The sequence below is a fragment of the Geotrypetes seraphini genome, chromosome 12 (assembly GCF_902459505.1).
Source record: "Geotrypetes seraphini chromosome 12, aGeoSer1.1, whole genome shotgun sequence".
Taxonomy (NCBI): Eukaryota; Metazoa; Chordata; class Amphibia; order Gymnophiona; family Dermophiidae; genus Geotrypetes; species Geotrypetes seraphini.
In genome coordinates, this window is record NC_047095.1 from 58,603,594 (window position 1) to 58,621,977 (window position 18,384).

The 18,384-nt window shown below is 44.7% G+C and overlaps 1 protein-coding gene across 7 annotated transcripts in view; it reads left to right on the forward strand.

Moving 5' to 3' along the window:
- TUT4 (terminal uridylyl transferase 4) overlaps window positions 1-18,384 on the forward strand; it is a 157,250-nt gene that overhangs the window by 63,004 nt on the left and 75,862 nt on the right. For all 7 annotated transcript variants that reach the window (XM_033916106.1, XM_033916103.1, XM_033916102.1 and 4 more), the window contains exons 14-16: window positions 12,445-12,595; window positions 14,586-14,672; window positions 15,921-16,024. In XM_033916106.1, the coding sequence (XP_033771997.1) occupies window positions 12,445-12,595; window positions 14,586-14,672; window positions 15,921-16,024 (342 nt within the window). The remainder of the gene's footprint in view (window positions 1-12,444; window positions 12,596-14,585; window positions 14,673-15,920; window positions 16,025-18,384) is intronic.

The following is an 18,384-nucleotide window of genomic DNA, read 5'->3' on the forward strand; positions in this document are numbered from 1 at the left end:
CACAGCAAGGGCCAACAAGTACTTCAACACTGTAGAAATAAAACCAGAAATGCATTTCCTTTTCTTTTGAACACAAAACAAAGATATCTGCCATATACATTTCCCAAGGCAGATGACTCTATGCAATGTCACCTCGGTAACAAAATACAAAAATAGACAAATACACCCCCTCCCTTTTTACTAAACCACAATAGTAGGTTTTAGCACAGGGAGTTACGCTGAATGCCTCGCGCTGCTCTCAATGCTCATAGGCTCCCTGCGCTAAAAAACAATATTGCGGTTTAGTAAAAGGGAGCCATTGTGCAAAATATAGACAGCAGATATAAATTCTCAAAACAGACACATTTTGATCACTAAATTGAAAATAAAATCATTTTTCCTATCTTTGCTGTTTGGTGATTTCATGAGTCTCTGGTTGCACTTTCTTCTTCTGACTGTGCATCCAATCTTTCTTCCTTTCTTTCAGCCTCCTGTATGTTTCCTCTCCTCCAGACCTCATTCTCTCCCCCAACTTTTTCTTTCTGTCTCCCTGTTCCCCCTTCTTTCTGTCTCTCTGTCTGCCCCCTTTCTTTCTTTCTCCGTGCCCTCCCCCAAGCCACTCGGTTTGCTGCCACCGCCATCGGGGAATAGTCCCCAAGCCACCGCTGTCCCAAGCTTTCCCTGCAGAAGCGTCGCGCTGACCAGCATTCCGCTCCCTGACGTCAATTCTGACGTAGGAGAGGAAGTTCCGGGCCAACAAGGCATTTCTCCTCATTCCATCCAGCCTGAGCCCCATCTCTCCTTGATCCAGCATTTCCCTTCTGTGTCTGTCAGAATTACCATTCCACCTATTTTCCAGCATCACCCTTCTTTGTGTCCATCTCACCTATATCCCTATCTCACCACTTTTTCAGAATCTTCATTTGTCTCTGTCCTTGTCTTTACCCCATATTCACCATTTGCCCTTTCAATGTCTTTATCTCCCCCCCCCACACACACACTTTTTCAGCATTACTTCTATGTCTCTATTTCACCTCCTCTTCATGTCCCCTCTGTATCTCTATCCTTATTCAGAAGGTCCTGCTTACCCTTTCTCTTCTTTGTGTCACTATCTCCATTTTCAGCTTTCCCCCCTTTTCCTTTGTTACTGCACCCTGTAGCCAGAATCTTTCCACCCTCTCTCCACTCCGGCCCAGCCCAGTATGAAATATTTCCTTTTGTTTCTCTCCCCTCTCTCTTCTCCTCCCTCACCCACGAGTCCTGCATCTGGCCCTCTCCCTTCTACCTGCACCTGGCAACACCCCCCTGCTCCGCGGCTCTCTTAAGCAACTCGTCAGCAGCGGTGATCAAGACAAGCTGCCGACATCGAGGCCTTCCCTCTACGAGTCGCACCTTTGTGGAAAAAGGAAGTTGAAACAAGCGGGACTCGCAGAGGGTAGGCCCCGACGTCAGAAGCTGCTGCTGAGTTGCCGAAGAGAGCCGCGGAGCAGGGGAAGGGAGAGGGAGATAGGAAGGCTGTAGAAGCTCCGGAGCATGACACCGAACCCGGCCAGGATGATTTCTTTTTCAGGCTGCTGCTGCCGCTGCCATCCCCCACCCGAAATGACAAAAAACAGCCTAATGCCCGCGTCGGGAAATAGCCATGCTGAGCAGTGAGCTCAGCACGTACACAGATGAAAGCCTTGCTTGCTGATTGGTCCGGCGGCACGGTGGGGCGGGGCCGCCGGACCAATCAGCAAGCAAGGCTTTCATCTGTGTACGTGCTGAGCTCACTGCTCAACATGGCTATTTCCCGACGCGACGCCAGACTTAGCTGCATCGCCAGAATTTAGGTAGGTTGTTTTCATCCCCGTGGGAGTCCCGTGGGCAAGGGGGCGTCCCCGTGGGTCAGGGGGGCATCCCCGTGGGAGTCCCGTGGGCCAGGGGGCGTCCCCGTGGGAGTCCCGTGGGCCAGGGGGGGAACCCGCGGGATCCCCGCGGGATCCCCGCGATCCCCGTTCCCGTGCAGACCTCTACCTTGCACCCCGTGGTTCCACAGTTTTTTAAGTAGCCGTTCGTGAGGTACCTTGTCGAAGGCTTTTTGGAAGTCAAGGTAAATGATGTCTATGGATTCACCCTTATCCATCTGACTGTTTATTCCCTCAAAGAAGTACAGCAAGTTCGTGAGGCACGACCTTCCCTTGCAGAAGCCATGCTGGCTCGCCTTCAGTTGTCCATTGTTTTCTATGTGTTCGCAGATTGTGTCCTTTACCATTGCTTCCATCATCTTTCCAGGAACCGAGGTCAAGCTCACAGGCCTGTAGTTTCCCGGGTCACCCCTTGATCCCTTCTTAAAGATGGGCGTGACATTTGCTATTTTCCAGTCCTCTGGGATCTCCCCAGTTTTTAGGGAGAGGTTACATATTTGGCGAAGTGTCTCTGCTATTTCGTTTCTCAGTTCTTTTAGTACCCTTGGGTGGATGCCGTCCGGGCCTGGTGATTTGTCGCTCTTTAGTCTGTCTATCTGTCTGAGGACATCCTCTTTGCTTACCTCTAGTTGTACCAGCCTTTCGTCGTGTTCTCCGTTTATAATCACCTCGGGTTCTGGGATATTGGATGTGTCCTCTCTGGTGAAGACCGACGAGAAGAATTTGTTTAACCTATCAGCTATCTCTTTTTCCTCCTTTATCGCTCCTTTCCTGTCTCCGTCGTCCAGTGGTCCCACTTCCTCTCTGGCTGGTTGTTTCCCTTTCACATACCTGAAGAAGGGTTTGAAGTTTCTTGCTTCTCCTGCCAGTCTTTCCTCATATTCTCTCTTTGCCTTCCTGACCTCTCTATGACATTCTTTCTGGTGTTTTTTGTGCTCTTCCTGGTTTTCCTTAGTTGGATCCTTTTTCCATTTCTTGAAGGATGATTTCTTGTTGCTTATCGCCTTTTTAACCGCAGATGTTATCCATGCTGGGTTTCTAGTTCGATTTTTTTTGCACCCTTTCCTAAACCTTGGGACGCACAGGTCTTGTGCCTCGAGCACTATGCCTTTAAGCAGTGTCCAGGCTTCCTTTACGGTCTTCACCTTCCCTGAGTTGCTGCTGAGCTTTTTTCCTACCATTTTCCTCATGTCCTTGTAGTTTCCCTTTCTGAAGTTGAGTGCTGTCGTTTTGGTTCTTTTCACCTTTGATGTTCCCATGTTTAATTTGTACTGGATCATGTTGTGATCACTGTTCCCTAATGGTGCTATTACCACCACTTCCTTTGCGGGTCCTTCTAGCCCGTTGAGGATTAGGTTTAGAGTGGCATCCCCTCGCGTTGGTTCTGTGACCAGCTGCTCCATGAAACAGTCCCTTATCGCCTCCCTTATCCATGCCAGAGCATGGAGGACAGGGTGGAGACAGAGGAAAATAGAGGGAGAGTAGCTGAAATGAATCATGTATAAAGGAGAGAAGGGGCACAGGATAGATAGTTTATGAAAGAGGCATAGAAAGAGGGAAAATGCCATATGGAAGGGGGAAAAGGCAGTCATCGGATGGAAGGGAGAGAGAGAGAGTGGACAGTGGATGGAAGGGACAGAGAATGAGGGCAGATGCTACATTGAAGGGAGAGAGTGGACAGATGCTTAATGGAAAGAATAGAGTGGAGAGAAGGTAAGAAAGCACAAACCAGAAGTGACAAAAGGTAGAAAAAAGATATTTTTTGTTGCTTTAGAATAAAGCAGTATTGTAGCTGTAAGGATAAACATTTATAACTAGAAAACGGAAATAAGGTAATCTTTTTATTAGACTACTAACTTTTTGAGACCAAAGCCCCCTTCCTCAGGTCAGAACAGGATATCGTAATCTGAGGAAGGAGGTTTGGGCCTCTAAAAGCTAATTGAAAAATGGATTAGTCTAATAAAATGGTATTTTCTTATATTCTATTTGTTAATTTGTAAAGTATTTTCAAATTTACATCTGCTATCTTTATATTTTAGCACAGTATTAGTGGCCAAGTGTCACTGTTTCTGTGATGCTGCATTGTATGCAAAGTCTGGCCTCTTGGTGGTTCAGTTGAACTTTTGTCAACTTATTTCTATTTTTAGTTTGTGATTACTTATTCCATATTGGGCAAGGATGCATCTTTGTTCTGTGTGTATGAAAAGTACATGGTTTTCCGTTAACATTGACTTTGCACAACTGATCTATATTAGTCTGGCTTGTTTACTTTTACAATGGGTGTACTGATATTCTAGTGCTCGCTGCAGTGTTTAAGATGACGCCTTTTCCTAGGTGCACCCTTGATGTGTGACTTGTGGATTATTATGAAAAATAATTTGTTTATATAGAAGAGGGGGGTGTTAAGAATGATCAACCCCGGGTGTCAAATATACTATGTACATCACTGGCAACTGGATAGAGGTGCGTTTATGTGTTAAATGGGCTGAGGTATGTGAGACAAATCATGGAAAGGGACCTCCCCCCACTTAAGTTAGTACTGTTGCTGCTGCCATTGGGGGGTGTGGGTGGGGTGGATGTTTTTCCCTAAAAAAAGGGGAAAATGCCTCTTCCCTCTATAATGGGGGGTTCCTCCCCAAACACCCCCACCCAACGGCAGCGCAAACAGTACTAACTTAACTGTGGGGGTTCCCTCTCCAAACCCCCCCTTGGAGCACTTTAAAATTAAGTTTAAGTCCAGCGCGCTGATGTCCTGCGCGCGATTGTCTGCTCCGTATTGTCGGCACTCGATTGTTCTGCGCGTTTTTGACTATGAACCAAGTATAGTAGGTGAAACCAGGGAGTGGGGATGAGTAAAGGGCTAGGAAGGGGGGTTCAGTATAAAGGGCTGGAAATGGGGTTCTAGAGATTAAGGACATGATGCACTAAGCTCTGACACCATGGTAAAAAAAGATCCCTTGGTGGGAACAATTTTTTCTTAATGAATGATACTCGGCATGAATAACATGCAAATTATATGCATGCTACTCATGCAGTGCAGTCCTGGTAAAAGGGGAGGAATTGTTCCTGGGCACAACTCCTCCTCCCATCTCTCCTGTAAAATCTTTTTCTTCTGCTGCTGCTGCCGGCTCAGTTGATCGGGGATTCCCTTGCCGCATCAGCTCAGCTGTCATGGAGAGCAGGGAGTGACCCCTCCCTCCTGAGCCTCCCCCCAGCTCAAAGGCCTTCCCCCCCCACACCTGGCTGTATGGACTGTGCCCCCCCCGACCTACCCCCTGCAATCTATACAAAACTCTGCTGCATGCAACCTCGCTGCACTCACCTCACCCCTCTCCTCAAATTACTTCACATATAATTCAGACTACTGTTACTAACCTACAAGTGTGTTCATTCTGCAGCCCCTCAGCATCTCTCCTCTCTTGTTTCTTTATACACCTCTCCGAGAACTCCGTTCCTCAGATAAATTGCTTTTATCTGTACCCTTCTCCAGTTCCAATTCCAGACTTAGTTCCTTTCATTTTGCCACCCCAGCTGCCTGGAATAAACTATCTGAGTCCATCTTCCATGCCCCTTCTCTTGTTGAAAAGTAGACTGAAAACCCACCTTTTTGAGACAGCCTTCAACTCATAACCCGACTCCCTTCTACCCTCTGCTCACCACCCTAACCAGTAGTTTAACCATCCCCTCTAACTGTAACCCCTACCCTGACATCCTGTTTGTCTGCCTTGATTGTTTAGATTGCAAGCTTAATCGAGTGGGGACTATCTCCTTTGTAACTCTGTACGTCTGGTAGTAGTAGGATGCCCACTTCTTCCTGCCTCAAGGCCCGCCTCTTCAAAATGGCAGCCCTACCCGTGCAAACTTTAACTGGGAAGGACTTAAATACCTCATATGGTATTTAGTCCCCTGCTTTTGCTGCCTTTGTAGCTGAGCCAGCAGCCCTGGCCGACTCAGCTGCAAAGGATTTTTTTTTTTTTTAAATGGGGGCAGCTGTTGTATGGGTATTGTGTGCTCGTAGAACACACGCATAGCAGGAAAATTTTGACTCCGATTATTCAGTCCTGGTGGGCGTTCCTGTTTGTGCATCACAAGGAAGTTCTTTGCGGTGGGATCTATGATGATCAGTAGTGGCCACAGAGAACCATCAGGAGGAGAGCTTTCCTTGCCAATAAGACTTCTTTAATGAGTCTTACTGCCACAGAAAGCTTTTGAGCATCGGGGCCTGAGTGAAAAATGAAGAATAGGCCAAATTTTGATGTTTACGATTTGAAGAGAGAATTGAAGTCTAATCTTAAAGTAAATGAGGATCAAGATATGAAGATGAAGATATTAGGATGGAATTCAGCTTTGCAAAAGTCACTAGATGGTTAATCATGGTTAAGCCAGGATATAAACCTAAGCCATGGATAACTGCGCCCCTTAGACAGTTGAGGCAGGAATTACGACAGAGTGAAAGGGTGTATACGAGATCTGGTGATTCAGATGATAATGAGAGTTACCAAATTAAGTTGAAGGAATATAAATGGATATGTGATGAAAGAGGAATAAGTTCTTTAAAAATAAGATCCATATGGCAATGCATAATACAAAGGAATTATTTCATATGGTACATATGATGGAACAGTTGTAGAAGGTTTGGAACCTGTTGATTATGCAAGATATTTGAAGGAGAAGATGATGAATGTAGACAGATGTTTAATAAACAAACTGAGCCCTTAGGATGGACCTCAAAGTGATAAGCTGGGTCAGAAACTGGTTGAATGGAAGACAACAGAGGGTAGTGGTCAGTAGAGATCGCTCTGAGGAAAGGGATGTTACCAGTGGTGTATCTCAAGGTTCTGTTCTTGGGCCTGTTCTTTTTTAACATTTTTATAAGCAATATTGCTGAAGGGCTGTCAGGTAAGATTTTCCTCTTTGTGGATTGATACCAAAATCTGCAATAGAGTAGACATCCTGGATGGTGTGAATAATTATTTCTATAGTGCTACCAGTCATACACAGCACTATACAGAGTCACAAAGAAGAAAACAGTCCCTGCTCGAAAGAACTTACAATCTAAACAGCCAAGACAAGCAAACAAGATGTCATGGATACAGTTAAGGGGAATGGTTAATCAGCTGGCTGGGTTGGAGGGCAGAGGAGTAGGGTTAAGGATTGAAAGCTATATCCAAAAGGTGGGTTTTCAGTCTGCTTTAAACAAGGGTAGGGGCTTGGCAGACAAACTCAGGTAATTTATTCTAGACATAGGGGGAAGCTAGATGAAAGGAAAAAAGTCTAGAATTGGCAATGGAGGAGATGGATACAGCTAAGAGCAGCTTATCTGAGGAACGGAGATCAATGAATTCTGAGGTTTCTTTAAGAGCTCAATTGTTTCCTGTTGAAAAATTTTAGGCATAAGTTTCTGCTTCAGTAGGACATTTTGGGTTTTTTGGAAAAATACTGGAGGTTCCATTTTTTCTAGAAGGAGTAGCCTAGTGGTTAGAGCCACAGTCTCAGCACCCTGAAGTTGTGGGTTCAAACCCCATGCTTCTCCTTATGACTAGGGTTACTAGATGTCCAGATTGCCCTGAACAAAGACCTAGCGAAGCTGGAAGAATGGTCTGAAATTTGGCAGCTAAGAAATGCAAGGTCATGCATTTGGGCTGCAAAAACCTGAGGGAACGGTACAGTTAGGGAGTGAAGAACTTATGTATGCAACAGAAGAGCAAAACTTGGCTCTGATTGTATGTGATGATCTTAAGGTGGCCAAACAGGTTGAAAAGGTGACAGCGAAAGCTAGAAGGATGCTAGGTTGCATATGACTAGTAGGAAAAAGGAGGTATTGATGTCCCTGTGTAAGACTTCGATGAGACCTCATTTAGAATATTGTGTACAATGCTGGAGATCGCACCTTCAAAAAGATCTAAAAAGGATGGAGTTGATCCAGAGGAAGGCTACTAAAATGGTGCAACATTAAGGCGTATGGGGACAGACTTAAAGATCTCAATCTGTATACTTTGGAGGAAAGGCGGGAGAGGGACGAGATATGATTGAGATGTTTAAATACCTATGTGGTGTATATGTGCATGAGTTGCTTCTCTTTCATGTTTCTATGGATGAATTTTTGAATGATATGGAAGATGATGTGGATCAATATTCTCATACTCACGGGCCACATACAGCCCTCCCCAGGTACTATTTTGGGGCCCGCGGTCTGGCCGGCTCCCTTGCTGAAGACATTTTTCAGTTCAAAGCCGCCGCCACGGCTCCTCGCACAATCCATGCCTGCATCAGAAGCCTCTCTGACATCATCGAAGCGGGCTGGCCTAGCAAAGGCCCCGAGGCTGCCTGATGGAACCACTTCTAAACTAATGCTAGCGGCAGCTGTGTGGCGAAGTTAAAAGCACACTGAGCTGCGCTGCTGGTCTGGGGCTGGGGAGAGAAGACGAGGAAGGCAGGAGTCCTGGCAGATATGCGACAGCAGCAGAAGGCAGGAGTCCCGGCATACGTGACGGTAGCAGGAAGTTTGGAATCTTCAGGCAGCCACTGCACAGCACAGGCCTGCCCCAGAAGTAGAATGAATTGTTCCAGGGCAGGCTTGCTCATTGATGTGGCAGTTGCCCAAAGATTTACCAGGAAGTGGGTGGGTGGGTGAATGGACAGTAGGAGTTCACCCTGGTGCGGGCCGCAGTGAGAGCCGTATCGGGCCGCATACGGTGTGCAGGGCTGATTTAGATGTATGGAATTTAGGTAATTATAGACCAATTTCAATAATGCTTGTTGTGTCTAAAATTATTGAACGAGTGGTGTTAAGGGAGTTGGTAGAATTTGTAGAAAAAAATGAATTGGTTAGATAAACATTAGTATACGGCTCATAATTAAAACATAAATACGTCTAAAAACTCACCCAAATCGGCACTTGGTTGTCCTAAAAGACAGGTCGTCCAAATGCTGCTAATTGAAACAGCTTTTTGGACGTATCCAGGGACATTTTAAGCCTTTAAATTCCACTGTGTGCCCAGAGCTGAAAGGAGTGTTTTTGGAGGAGTAGTTAGGGCGGAATGTGGGCCGACTTAGACTTAGTCGTCCTGTAGGGATAATCGAATGTTTGACGAGACTACCTAGATGAAACTTATACAATGTAAAGACAGGTATAAGTGCCCAAAAGGTATCCAAAGTAATCAGATAACCACTCGGAGAACAGGTGTCGGGCAGGAAGGCACTCACGCATGTGCATTGCGGACAGTCTCAAAACTTTGTTAAAAGCTTAAAGTGACAGTATATTTACTAGTGCTGCCCGATTCAGTGAAAAATATTTTGATTCGATTCACCCTGTTGAATCGATTTTTCGATTCAGTTCATTTTCAATGACACAGCTTTTTAAGTTTAAACATTTTATTTAAACAAGGTAATATCAAGGAAATCGGGCAGCACTACCGTATTTCCCCTCCCCAGCCCCCCTCACCGATTTTCAGCTTCCCCAGAGCATCCCCAAAGAAAGGACCCTATATTCCCCCTCCCCAGCTCCCCCGATTCTCAGCTTCCCCAGGCCCAGAGCATCCCCAAAGAAATAGGCCCCATATTACCCCTCCCCAGCCCCTCTCCCCAATTCTCAGCTTCCCTATAGAAAGGTCCTCAGCTTCCCCCCTCCCCCAATTCCATGGCCTCAGGAAAAGAAGAGAGCACTGCAGCAGAGAGATCTTTTACTTATGCTAAAAGTTAGATGCGGGGACTCGAGAGGAGAAATGCTTTTGGGAACAAGCCGGCCAAGAACCAACAACTACAAAAAAAATCAACGTGCTTGCAAGTTGCTGTTGCTGCCGCCACAGATCACACACTCACACAGGCGCATGCCAACGTCCTTTCTTCTGATGTAATTTCCAGTTTCGCAAAACCGGAAGTTACATTAGATGAAGTACTCCGACAGCCGCGGCAGAGGGAAAGCCCGAACGCGAGAGGGTCTCAAGGGGGCCGACCTTTGAATTGGTGAGTTCAATTTTTTTGTGCAAATGAATCGATTCGAACCGATTCACCCGAAGTGAATCGGTGAATCGATTCAAATCGTGAATCGGACAGCACTAATATTTACCACTGTCTGTACCAGGCTCCGTGGATGACATCACCAACCACATGTGAGAATATCTGCCTGCTGTTTCTGGATAACACCCTACATGCCTCTGGACATTCCAGACTTTATTTCATATGCTGTGCATCCACTCCCTCTTGGCATGGGGAACGAGACATTTCTTAAGCTGCTCAGTTTTACAAAACTCTATGCCTGTATCGAGCAACTTAACGCAACCTCCATAGACATGACTCATACCATCACTTATGATTTGGACAGATTGCACAAACTGTTGAAAATTTGCTACATTTTTCTACTTATTTCTCTATTTGGGAACTTTTCTTTGGGTATTCACCTACTGCTGATCATGTGTTTAATATTTTTATTCACCTATCATTATCTTAACTGTTGTACAACTTTTTGCTATGCATTATTATGATTTTCCTATGCTGTAAAATGAATCACATATACAGTGGTGCCTCGCATAACGGACGCCTCGCACAGCGAACGCTGCGCATAACGAACTTTTTGTCTTGCTCCCTATAACGAACTTCGTTTCACACAACGAAGTCGCCCGAGGGGCCCGGGGGGGGGCGGAACTACTCTCGCCGCTTCCTAATGTGAGCCGGGAACAGCAGCACCCTCCTGTCTGAATGCAGTGTTCCATCATCTCCCTCCACCTTACCTTAGATACCGAGTTTTCCGGCTTTCTTTTTCGGCCAGCCACACACTTTCAAAGAGCAGCACATGCGCGCATGCTCTGTTGTTCAATCTTCTCCTCTGACGCAACCGGAAACCGGAAGTTGCAGGAGAGGAGAACATTGATCAACTTCAGCAGCTGCGCGTGCACAGCTTTTTGAAAGCGTGCGGCTGGGTGAAAAAGAAAGCTGGCAAACTCTGCATATAAGGTGAGGTGGAGGGAGGGAAATGTAGGGCTGCAGAACGAATTATTTTGTTTTACATGTATTCTTATGGGAAAACAGGGCTGCAGAACGAATTATTTTGTTTTACATGTATTCTTATGGGAAAACGCGTTTCACACAACGAACGTTTCACATAACAAACTTGCTCCTGGAACGGATTAAGTTAGTTGTGTGAGGCACCACCACTGTACATCAACCTTACAGCGCATTTCCTACAAAACGCCATCAACATTTTAAGATAGTTAAACTTGATTTTCCAGCATCTGTATCTGATACCTAACTAATTTGGCTAAGTTGGCATTGTCTACTGCATTGCACATCAGAGTCAACTATAGTATATGGCTTCTTCCCACACCCTAATATTCCCACTCATGGCATCCTGGTACCTTTAGGCCTTAACCTTCTCAGAAACTTGCTTCATACCATATACACTGTTTATTCTCTCTGTATCGGGTATTGAGGTGGCATATTGGGTTTTCCCGCTCAGTAGTGGCTTCCTTACCTAAGATACAAGGTTTGGACTCATAATGGGAATTGACTATCTCCATAGCCATGGAGACAATACTGTGCAGTAAAACAGTCCAGAAGCATAGAAAACACCCCCACGAATAGACAAGGCAAACCAAAGGAGTGAGGAAGGGACTGAACACATCAACTCAAGGAACAAATACAATTTTATTATAAGCAAAAATAAACATCAAATCATATATGTAAAACCGTGTTTCGGCTTCTGAAGAAAAGCCTTCCTCAGGGGTCGGCCCATTTTTGATGCTGTGTGCAGATTTCCACGGCGTCTTTGGTAGCTTATATGCCCTATTTGATCCTGTTTTACCAGTCTTTAAGCCTTGTCATTTGAAGAGTTTTTCATTGAGCGCCACCTACTGGGCCGACCCCTGAGGAAGGCTTTTCTACAGAAGCCAAAACACAGACCATGTTGGGTCCATTCAATCCACAAGACTTGGACTTTTTATAAAGCTTGGTTTTACATATATGATTTGGATGTTTATTTTTGCTTATAATAAAATTGTATTTGTTCCTTGGGTTGATGTGTTCAATCTCTTCCCCACTCCTTCTTTGGTTTGACAATACTGCGCAGAACAGGGGACCTGCTGATATAGCAGGATACTATTGGAGGAACGAGAGACATCATATTGCGGTATATAAGCTGTTATTATTATTAAATGGCAACGTGTGTTTTCCAGTATTTTTTTACCCAACTTTACTGAGTAGATTTTTTTTATCCCAAAACTGAATGGAACCTATTTACTAAAAGTTTGTCCTCAATTCGTGGGCTCCTTTTAATAAGGTGTGCTAGGGCTTTAACGCGTGGAATAGCGCGGCCTACATTGCCGCGCGCTAGACCTTAACACCGGCATTGAGCTGGCGTTAGTTCTAGAAGCGTAGCGCGCGGTAATTTCCTGCGTGCGCCAAAAACGCAAGCGCACCTTAGTAAAAGGAGCCCCGTGTCTCTGAGAAGTTTGATAAATAGGACCCATATACCTTATGACTTTCATCCCACCTTCTGGAGCATAATTGAAAACACTTGCCGTCATCTGCTATTTATTCTACTGTTTATTCCTCTCTTGTGTAGCTTCCAACCATAGTATGCAGCATCTGCAAACGTGAAGGCCACTCCAAGACAGACTGTCCTGAGGATTTTAAAAAGATTGATCTAAAACCGCTGCCACCAATGACAAACAGATTTCGAGAAACACTTGATAAAGTTTGTCGAAGATGTTTTGGTAAGTTCACTAGAGTTAGTTACAGATGTTTTAAATATTCAGGCCTTTTAAATTTTGAGAATGGAATGGTTTTCAGACTTTTGTACAGTCGTATTTTGCTCCAAGTCTGCCAGCAGCAAAATTGGCATATTGTGTTACCAACCCATCAAAATTGAATCAGACAATATCAGCAATGTTTGGTACTTGTGCAGAGAACTTCTAATAATGCTTTTTTTGGTGACTGGACAAAAGCGCGCGGGACAAAGACGCGCCGACATTTGAGCCCAGACAATTGGGCGCAAGACTCCAGCGCACCGCCAGAAAAGTTAATTTTAAAGATCTCCGGTGGGAACCCCCCACTTTACTTAATATTGTTCGTGCTGCCATTGGGGGGGTGCAACCCCCCCATTATACAGCAAACTTAACTTTTTCCTAAAAAATCGGGAAAAAGTTGTTTCCTCTATAATGGGGGGTTCCAACCCCCAAACCCCACCTAACAGCAGCGCGAACAGTATTAAGTAAAGTGTGTGTGGGGTTCCCCCCACACCCCCCATCGGAGATCTTTAAAATTAACTTTTCCGGCAGCGTGCTGGAGTCTTGCGTCCAATTATCTGGGCTCAAATGTTGGTGCGGCTTTGGCCCTAAACTAAACTAAACCTTAGGTTTGTCAATCGTGGAGCTCGGCACGGTTTACAGGGCTGAGATAAAAAGGAACTCCAATGGAGGGTTATAGGATTAAGTGTAAAGAAGAAATAGAGGGTTTTAGGGTGCCAGAGAGGGGGAGAAGTGTTACATTTTTGAGAAAAGCCAAGTTTTCAGATGTTTATGGAAGAGTTGGAGGGAACTCGAATTTCGGAGTGGGGATATAAGGTTGTTCCAGAGCTCAGTGATTCTAAAGGGGAGGGATGTCCCTAGTTTTCCAGCATGGCATATATCTTTTATAGAAGGGAAGGATAGTTTTAATTTTTGGGAGGATCTGGTGGAATTAGGATTTGAGGAATTCCAAGATAATGGGAGGAAGGATGCCGTGTAGGATCTTGAAAGTTAGGCAGGCACATTTGAAGTGGACCCTGGAGATTACTGGAAGCCAGTGAAGTTTGGACAGGAGTGGTGAGACATGGTCAAATTTACTTAGCCACGGCATTCTGAATCTGTTGGAATCTATGGAGGCTTTCTTAGTTAGGCTTAAGTAGATAGAGTTGCAATAGTCTAATCTGGAGAGGATGATGGATTGTACAAGGACGGCAAAGTTTTTTTGATGGAAACAGGATCTCACTTTCCTCAGCATATGAAGGCTAAAGAAGCATTTTTTTTTACCAAGGAGTTGAGGTGGTCATTGAAGGATAGTGAAGAGTCAATGAACTTTGCTTGAGAACTTTGCTTGAGAACTCAAGCTGTAGTGTGGAGCCGGAGGACAATGGGATGGAGGTGGGTAAATGGTCTAATATTGGGCCGAGCCAGAGTAGTTTTGTTTTGGATTCGTTTAGTTTCATTTGTACAGTGAGGGCCCAGGATTGGAGGTTCGTTATACATGAGGATATGTTCTCAGAGAGGTTAGTGAGGTTCGAGTCGGTCTCGAGGAGGACAAGGATGTCATCAGCATAAGTGTAAAGTGTTTCTAGGGGGGATAGATGAAGGAGTTTCAGAGAGGACATATAGACATTGAATTAGTCTCCGTTAATAATAGAATTTGAAGTGTACTCTTGCTTGTACTGGGAGCCAGTGTGAGTCATGGTGTGCCTCTATGATGTGGTCATATTTTTTCAATTGCTGGATTTGTACTTTCTATGACTTTTGTACAGTTTTTGCACATTTGGTTCTTAATAAAAAAGATTTATGATGAAATACTTTTTTTAAAATGGAAGGACATAAATTCTGCTAATTTTTTGTTTATTTCAAATGCTAACTGGAAATATTGAAGACCTTTTGGTTAATACCACTTTTTTAAATGTTAGTCTTTCATATGTGAATATAAACTTTTTCTTTTCTTTTTTTTTTTTTTTTTGCATAGAATTATTATCACCTCATACCTCAGAGCAACAAAGCAGGGAGCAAATCCTAATCTATTTGGAAAGGTTTATTCAGAAGGAATTCAATGGTAAGTAGTGATATTTAAAGTTTTCATTATCCCTTATTGAGATCCACTGCTGCAATAACTAGGCTGTAGCTAAAAGAGGCAGAAGATGGCTTCGGCAGAAAGCACTCATAAATTTATTTACGGTATTTTAGCCCATCCTCCCAAAGGAGCTTAGAACGGATTATAAATCCAGTACTCAAGTATTTTCCCTCTCTGTCCCAGCGGGCTCACAGTCTATCTAATGTACCTGGGGCAGTGGATGATTAAGTGACTTGCCCACGGTCACAAGGAGCAGTGCTGGTTTTGAACCCACAACCTCTGGGTGCTGAGGCTGTAGCTCTAACCACTGTGCCACACTCTCCTCGAATGCAATGCCAGAAGTGAACCAAGTATAGAATAATAAAGCCATTGTGACATCACTGATGAGGTTGGTGGAATGAGGCATTATGATATAAGGGACTGGGACTTGTATACTGCCTTTTTGTAGTTTTACAAGCACACTCATAGTGGGTTACTGACAGGTACTTCTAGCATTTTCCCTGTCTGTCCCGGGGGGCTCACAATCTATCTAATGTACTTGGGGCAGTGGAGGATTAAGTGACTTGCCCAGGGTCACCAGGAGCAGTGCGGGGTTTGAACCCACAACCTCTGGGTGCTGAGGCTGTAGTCCTAACCACTGTGCCACACGCTCCCTTTAAGTTGAGAGTGATAGGTAGATTGTGAGCCCACCGGGACAGATAGGGAAAATACTTGAGTACCTGATTGTAAAACCGCTTAGATAATAACCTTGATAGGTGGTATATAAATACCTAATGAGCTGCTGTTATCTTTGTATCACATTCCATGCCTCCCCCAGCTTGCACTAAAGTTCAGCTGTGTTCTCCCTTTTACATTCCATATCTCTTCCCTCAGCCTCTTCCAGCAACAGTGTCTTAGCAACTTTCAGTCCTGCTTTTCCCTGCAGCCCTATTGGCTGGCTAAAAGAAAAGTAAGTGTGCCATAAATTGCCCTTTACTGGAGAATAGGCAAACCTGGAGGAACCAGAAATGAAAGACAGCCATTGTCATCCCAAATTAAAATAAAATTCAATGCATTATGCCTCAAGTTTGCTTTCTGCAGCTTAAGACATGCCATTTATGGCCGATGCATAAGCTAGATGCAGTATATGGTATGATTTTGTCTGTGGGGTGACATGACGCCAGCCAGAAGAATGTGATTTAATTGGGTTTTACACTAACCTAACATTTTTATTTTTGCTTTTTTAACCAGAGAAGGCCAGACTGTGTTTGTTTGGCTCTTCAAAAAATGGATTTGGATTCCGTGACAGTGATCTCGACATCTGCATGACTTTGGAAGGCCATGAAAACGCAGAGGTGGGCTTTAAGACACTTTGTATGAAGATCAGACTGCACTCGGCACTGCTACATTGTCACCTCAGCCTGACATACGAGTTGTTTTCTCTGATAATTTGGGGGCCAGATGCAGAACTGGACTTTTCACCTTTCTTGGGATCGCCTGATTCTCTGATATACTACAATTTCTACTTCTCCATAGGAGGTGCCTTAGGTGTCCGGGCCAATCAGAGCCTTAGGCCCCTTCCCAGTGCATCCAGGGAGGGGCCTGATGCTCTGATTGGCCCAGGTTATATAAGACCCATTTTGAAAGAGCCAGGCCAGCTGGCTGGAGGCAGTAGGCATCCTTCCAGTCAGCCACCTAATTAAAGGTATGGGGGACAGGAGTCAGAGGCAAGGTGTGGGGGGGGGGGGGTGTTTTGATGCAGCAGGAGAGACTGGGCATCTCTCTCGCTGCTGGGAGGGGGGGGTTCGCTTGGCAGTGGGAAAGAGTGGGCCTCCTTCTGCAGGGGGGGGCGCTTGGCAGCGGGAAAGAGTGGGCATCTTTCCCACTGCAGGGGGGTGTTGTGTGTCAGAGGAGAGAATGGGCATCTCTCCCACTGCTGGGGGGGGGTTGCTTCTCAAAATGGCTTTTCTAGCAGTCTCTGACACTGCCATGCCGGGGTTTTAAACAGTGCTGTCACTGTACCGGCAACCCTGGATCAGTCACTGATTTTTGTCGCCAGAAGCCGATGCCGTTTTTGGAGAATAGCTCGGCGATTTTAAAGAATCCACCAGAGTGCTAATTTTAATGTTGATGAGCCCATTTGCATGTCAATGTCAGAGACTGCTAGAAACCTCGCTAAAAACAAGAGATAATCTGCCGCTAACATGCATGCAGGCTAAACCATCGGAAAACAGTTTAGCAACGGCGTTAAACTTTTGAGAATCTGGGCTTCAGTGATTACTACAGTTAGAGAGCGGTTGCTGGGCTGGGTCTGCCTTTGGTCTTAGTTTATATATATAAACAGGAGAGACTGACTCTATTATGTTAGTACAACCCAAGAGCAGGACCTGCTGTGCAAAAATATGGCTCAGAAAAATGTAACTCTAAAGAGGGAGAAGCAACCCCCTCTTAAGACAAGAGTTTTATCTTTTAATCATTGCTTAATAAATGCAAAGGCAAGTCCCACTTAAGGTTGTGAGTTGTAAAAAACTGGATAAATATCTTAATGTGTATATTCAAAAAACTTCTGAATAATTTCAAATCTTGCATTCGGGTTGACACTAGACACTTTTGCAATCAAAAAGGTTGAAAAAATAAAGGTACTTATCAGGGTCCCGACGCGGCCCCGTTTCAGTATCTGCCTCAGGAGACCCCGTCTGATAAACTGCTAGAAAGGGTAACAACCATGAAAAAATTCCAAAAAGTGTCTGAAATGCAAAGACAAACATTTTAAAATGCAATAGATGTGGACTAAGACGTTCAAAAGCCACAACCCATGCATATTTCATAAGAAACTTGCGGCTAAACTTAAGGACAGGAGCAAAAAGCAGTACATACCGTTCTAGAAATGAAACATCTCTGTGCAACACAGAACGCCGGCAACCGCCGCGGTATTTAAACCGGCAAAAAGGCGGGAAACCGGACGTGCAGAACGTGATGACGTCACAATAATGCTGAATCGGACAAAAAACTTCAAAAATACATCACAAGTGCCAGACATGATCAGAGGAACGCTGCCCACTCGATCTCATTATTGAGACCATTTGGATGAAGGGTGTTAAGATCATAGATCCATTTTTGTTCCTTTCTCCATAATGCACGAGCTGTGTCTCCCCCCCGGGTGTTACTGTAATGATCCAAAACTGTAAATCTCAGATCTGTTATGGCATGATGTGTTATTTGCCAATGTTGTACAAGGGGGGCTTCCTGCACTGCAGTGCGTATACGGCTCATATGTTCACCAATCCGATGTTTCAAGCTGCGGGTAGTGTTCCCCACATAAACAAGCTGGCACGGGCAGGATATGGCATAAATGACATGATGGGAATCACAGTTAGTAGCATGCTGAGTATACTTGCGTCGAGAAGGCAGTGACATTTGTTGAATAGTGACACTGAACTGGCAATATTTACAATGGCCACATGGTGAATGCTGACCTCCAGTACAGTTAGAAGCTGCAGAACTCAAAAATTGTGAGTGAGTAAGTTGTTGTTTTAAGTTGAGAGGTTTGGAAAAAGCAAATCTCGGAGCTTCTTGAAAAACCTCATGATACTGTAAAATAGGCCAATGCTGTTTGATGATTTTCTTGATTTGAAAGGCATGAGTCGAATAAGGCAAAACACACACCAATGGGTTGACATCAATTTTTTGTTGTGGTTGCAACAGTAGCGATCTA